The sequence below is a fragment of the Capsicum annuum genome, chromosome 7 (genome assembly GCF_002878395.1).
Source record: "Capsicum annuum cultivar UCD-10X-F1 chromosome 7, UCD10Xv1.1, whole genome shotgun sequence".
Taxonomy (NCBI): domain Eukaryota; kingdom Viridiplantae; phylum Streptophyta; class Magnoliopsida; order Solanales; family Solanaceae; genus Capsicum; species Capsicum annuum.
Window position 1 is genome coordinate 224,373,197 of NC_061117.1, and position 5,724 is coordinate 224,378,920.

The following is a 5,724-nucleotide window of genomic DNA, read 5'->3' on the forward strand; positions in this document are numbered from 1 at the left end:
AAGGCAAAATGAATTAGTAGACCCTTGTATTATGTCCGTTTTGTAATATGGATACTTCTACTTACATATTTGTCATCTGGATCCTTGAACCCATTAAAAAGTATTTTAAACTCTTTGACCATTGACCGAACTTATGTGACATTAAAATAGATTAGTAGGACTAAATGCGTGTAGCCACGCGCATGAGGTGATAGTGAGGATATTTTTTATTAATTTTATATTAAAATAATTTTAAAAAAATTTAAAAAAATTCTCCCTATCCCGTCACCCCTGCACCAGCCCCAGTCCCCATTCCTCTTCCCCCAACCCCCAGCCCCTCTCCCCCACCCCCGCACCAACCCATTTCCCCGTCCCTCCACCCTCTCCCCCATCTCCCTGTGAATTCTTTATTTTTGTTTGTCGTTAAATGCCATGTCCAACACACCAATATATAACCATTAATAGAAGAGACTTATTCTTGCAATTTCCAAATCCTTTTCTTCTTAGAAAGAAAAATTTATTCTTGCAATTTTCAATCTCCAAGAAAGAAAAGCACAACGCGGGTGATTTTTCTTTTTGGACGACATACGAGAAACCTCACCACCGTCGCTGCAGCCGCCGATGACGATGGCGACGATTCAATTTTCATTCAAATTTAATTTTTTCAATTATATCATCTCCAAATCTTTCATGGAACACCAAAATTCGTTGAAAAAGAAATAAAATTCATCAAATCTGATCAATACCCAACTCCAATTTTCATCCCAAATTCAATTTTTACCTAACAAAAAGGGTAGCACCTTTTCATTTGCTCTTGCTTGTAAGTTCAAGACTTCTTAATGGAAAAAGTTTAGCAAGAAAAAGATTCTGGGAGTACTTTGTTTGTAGAGAAAGAATGAGGGAATTGAGAGTGATAGAGGAGATGGAGAATGACGAAGGTCTGGTGAGGGTCTCCCTTTTTAAAAAAAAATAAAAAATTATATTTTTGGCTTAATTTTTGTAAATGAATTTTATTTTTTTATTTTTTTAAATTATCATTTTATTTTTATTATTGATTAATAATTTTAAAAATTAATTAATGAAGATATTATGATGTGGAATTTAATGAAGCATTTAAAATGATGTGAAAGTTGATGTGGTAGCAATTATATTACACGTATCGAAATAGGGTTTAAAATATTACCTTTTAGTAGGTTCAGAGTTTAGATGACAAATATATAAATAAAGCATCACGTTACAAAACGGATATCGAACTATCTTGCCTATACCAAATAATAATTTGAGTGCATAAATAGAATATATTTGACAAATTTGTGTTCAGCCTACTAGTATAATCTACTAGTACTAATTATACGGCCAAGCCCCTTGCAAATTCCTTTACTGACAAGGTCTGTAATTCATTTCTCTTTCTTATTGCTCCTCTACTTTGCGATTTCTAAGTCTACTCTACCGTCTCTTTAATTTTTTATTTTAAAAAAAATTGTTGAACTCAATGTGTTTGATGAAATGCCTCATACATATTTGTAGTATTCAATTATGCTGATTGTTGAACTCAATGTGTTTGATGAAATGCCTCTTACATATTTGTAGTATTCAATTATGCTTATTGTTGAACTCAATGTGTTTGATGAAATGCCTCTTACATATTTGTAGTATTCAATTATGCTTTATGCGTTTCATTTATAAGCTAAGTCTGTCTTTGATTTCGCTTTTTCTAAAATACGTGAAAAGTGAGAATTGAGCATGAATGCTCTTGTGGTTTTGCTTGGAGTTGGAGGTAGGATTTTGAGTTTATGGGTTTTATCAAATTGAGTTAATAGTAAAAAAAACACCTAAATTAGCATTTTTTTTTTTGTGAGTTTCATATCTCAACTATCTATTGTTCTATTTATCCACCTAAATTAGGATTTAATATCGCTTGTTGTATTACGTGGTGAGTCTTGTTTATGGTGTTATTGGGCGTGGTAACTTCTATTGTATCTTGTACTTATACTCAGGGGCGGAGCTACACTTGGGATAGAAGATTCATCTGAACCCCTTTGACGGAAAATTATACTATATGCACATGGTTAAAATTATTTTTTATGTATAGCAGATGTCAAAACCCTTTGTGTTAGTTCGTATGTTCACTTGTGAACCCTTTGGTGAAAATCCTAACTCCGCCACTGCTTGTACCATTCTTTTTCTAGATCCATTTTATCTCAAGTCGGGGTCTATCGGAAACAACCTTTCTCACCTTTGAGGTAGTGTTATGGACTGCGTACACTTACCCTCCCCTAACCCCACTTGGTGGAAATATACTGGGTATGATTTTGTTGTTGAAGCTATCACTTTTTATTGAGATTCATACACGCCCTTTGTATTTACATATGCCTCGCTGTTGAGTAGGTCAATACACGTATGTTGTCAATCTTTCTTTTTTGGATAATCGTGGTGTCTGGTCCTATCTTTCATGCACCTCAGTTAATTCCACGGGATACGAGTCGCCTATTGCTTTTTGTCTCTGTTGGGATTTGAACTTGAGACCTCATGATTCTCACCCACTTCATTGACCCATAGGTCAAACCCTTGGGTGCTCTGTTGTCAATTGTAAACAAATATTTGGTCGATTCAACATCGAGTTGTGCTTTAACACAAAGGGAGTAATAGTTTTGGTAGGTAAAGCGAATAATGGATATTTGAGTCATGAAACTCATGAAAAAGTGATAGTTCAGGGTGTTTTTGATCATTAACTCTTTTAGATTCTAGATAATATAGCTTAGTGGGTTCTTGATAACTTAATTGTACATTTTACGTGCCCGTTTGGCCATGAATTGTTTTCACTTTTGTCCGGAATAACTATTTGGACATAGAATTGTTACAATTTTTCAGAATTTGAAAAATTCCGGAAAACCGTTTTCACTATTTCCGCTTAGAATCACTCACATAACTTCAAAAACAAAACAATTTATATTCATATCCAAACACAACTCCGATTTCTAAATATCATTTTCAACTTGAAAAAAGTACTACTATTTTTTTTCTAAATTTCACAATATTATGTCCAAACGCTCACTAAATAGACTTTTAAATACAAATACAGAGTCTACACCGAAGCTACTGGATTGTGCCTGATGCATTGGCCGGCTTGTAGCTCTGCCTCATTGTGTTCAGTTTATTGTGTTGGAGGAAAGTAAGAATCTTTTGATATCCAGCAGGGACGAGAATCTAATGAGAAGATTTGTTTCTACTGGCAGGGAATCGAGAAGCTAACAAGATGCTGCCACAACGGATGAAAAAGGTTATGACAGACAACCCAAAGACGTTAGCCAATTTGATTGACCTAGTAAATCTCCCTTCAACACTTAGAGAGTTCATGGGTCAGTCGCAGACCTCCCGGTTGGGTTGTTTTAAGCGTGTTTGGTCTTACATCAAGGAAAACAATCTCCAGGTACCTATCTTTTAGCCTCTGTGTTCTTATGGTTTCTGTTTGCAGAACTATATATTCATATTCATTCCATTTCAAAGACAATGTCTTTCTTATTTGTGATGTCTTCAGCAGTGTGATTTAAACCTGTTGGAGTCCCACATCGGTGGGTTAAAGGGTCCTTGGTCTACTTATATGGTCTTGGGCAATCCTCCCTTCAATAGGTTGAGTTAGGCCCAAGGTCCATTTCTTTATCAAAACCCATTTAAATAAGCTACATCAATTTGTAAACACGGATAAACTTGAAAGGTGGTTTGGTTTATCATGGTTGATGGTCCTTCCATCCCATCTTATATGCAGTATTTGACTTATTAGGAAGTTTAAGATGGAAGTTTAAGATGCTATTTGAATTATATATTATGTTGTTGATAGATGAAGAACGTATTAAATTAACTGATGAAATGTTGGTTTAATGGAGAAATCATCGAGATAAAAGTTCAAAGTTTGAATAGTTCAATGAATTTGAATTTTGAAAGTAGTAAAGTTTAGTGGAATGATGCGCAACATTTTGGACATCTCAAAATGGAACAAATGCCATATAAATTAGGACATGGGAAGTAGCATGTGCTTGTTTGATCTCTGGCATGGTTTTTAGCTCGAGGGCATGGATATATAGCACTAAAGTCTAGCATTGAACCAGGAGGCCTCTTAAAGGTTTGCTAACCCAACTACAATATTCTAATGGGTATATATGTTTCACCGCGTCAGTAAATTGGAACTGCTAACTTATGTCTACGCTGGACAGTGGAGGCAACTCAAACATGCATAGATAACTAGGTGAACTGTCGGATCACTCCTCTGTGTGGTTTATCTATAAGATTTCTCTATCTCTAACCAGTTAAACTATCCTTTTATCAAGCAATTTGTTTCTTGATGCATATAGGAAATAATTGTTGATTTCTCCCTTCATTTAGTTCACTCAGTCTTTCTCATATTCTGCATAATTTTCGCTTCCAATTTGGCTTTAAATGATTTCAATTTTTACCTCAGTTGACTGCATGCCAAACTGCCGTAGTACATATGGTTTATAGACACTTAGAAGTAACTGCAAAGAATGAATCTTGGGCCTAATTCAAACCCTAAAGCTAGCTCAAAGGAGAACAATTACCCATCCCTTTTCCGATGTGGGACTTTTACACAGTTATAATAGGGCTGCTGTAAGCTGTTGTAGATATTTCTCCTGTTTTTGTGTGTTTCAAATACTACACTTGATCAGTTTTTAACAGAACTGCAAATGGTTTTAGCTTTATCATGACTTCTCCGTGATCTTCTGCTTTCAGGATCCAAACAACAAGAACTTAGTTAATTGCGATGAGAAGTTGAAGAGTATCTTGTTGGGTAAGACCCGGGTTGAGCTGACCGAACTACCAACGCTGATCAAGCTGCACTTCCCTAAGCAACCAAGATGATTCGAGTTTATTGTAATGTTAAGTGTTTAATCCTCGAACTTTATACTAGACTCCATAAATCTTATGAAGACTCACATTATGTATCTTGGTGAGAAGACTTGGCTTACTATTCAAAGTTCTATAAACAGAGACAAAGTATGTGCAGTTTGCATAATAGAATTTCAAAGTTCTAACTTCTTCTTTAAGCATTAGATAAATTTTTCATTTATCAGCTGGAAGTCTTATCACATTGTATGATTGAAAACTGCCGTTGCATACTACCTGGTGCTTGCATACTACCTGGTGCTTGCAGGTCTGATTGGTGCCTTCTCTCCAACAGCTGCTTCAATCAATGTTAAGTCTGACTACGCCCGCATCTGACTACTTATTGAAAGACTAAACAGGAAATGAAAAGTCGTACTACAACAACTGTAAATAAACATTCCCTCCCCGCTCCGACTTTGATCAACTTGCCCGCACAACGTCTTTTTTGAGAGAAGAGGTCAAGGGGCTAAGTGACTCTCGAAAGTGTCTTTTGTATCGCGTCAAGAGAAATAAATGACATAGATAAGATCATTGCATAAAGAGTTTTATTGTCAAATTGATCTGATATACGAATAAGGCAAATTGCAAACAAACATTGACATTAATAAATATAAATACTTGTCCGCACCTGGTATTTATATCAAATCGAACTAACTTATCATGGGAGTCACTTCTTCTCAGAGTGTCGAGTTAGACACATACCAATTGCAGGATGTCGCTCACACTTAGTACAAGCAGTGGTTAGCAGAAAGGTTAGAGGATGCAGGTCCTGTTGAGTGGGAAGAATTTTTCATGGCTTTATTAGACAGATTCTTTCCCCAAGAGCTGAGAGAGGCCAAAGTTCTT

The 5,724-nt window shown here is 35.7% G+C and overlaps 1 protein-coding gene across 4 annotated transcripts; it reads left to right on the plus strand.

Moving 5' to 3' along the window:
- Window positions 1-1,046: 1,046 nt before the first annotated feature.
- LOC107878752 (upstream activation factor subunit spp27) lies at window positions 1,047-5,031 on the plus strand. Of its 4 annotated transcripts, none has more exons than XM_047393347.1 (5): window positions 1,119-1,367; window positions 1,977-2,065; window positions 2,169-2,283; window positions 3,216-3,409; window positions 4,726-5,031. In XM_047393347.1, the coding sequence occupies exons 2-5, from the start codon at window positions 2,039-2,041 to the stop codon at window positions 4,852-4,854; spliced, it is 465 nt and encodes a 154-aa protein (XP_047249303.1). In that variant the 5' UTR covers window positions 1,119-1,367; window positions 1,977-2,038; the 3' UTR covers window positions 4,855-5,031. The 4 variants fall into 4 exon arrangements, with proteins under 4 accessions (XP_016581350.1, XP_047249303.1, XP_047249304.1 ...); XM_047393348.1 differs by having other exon boundaries at window positions 1,977-2,047; XM_016725864.2 differs by lacking the exons at window positions 1,977-2,065; window positions 2,169-2,283 and having other exon boundaries at window positions 1,047-1,367.
- The last annotated feature ends 693 nt before the right edge of the window (window positions 5,032-5,724 follow it).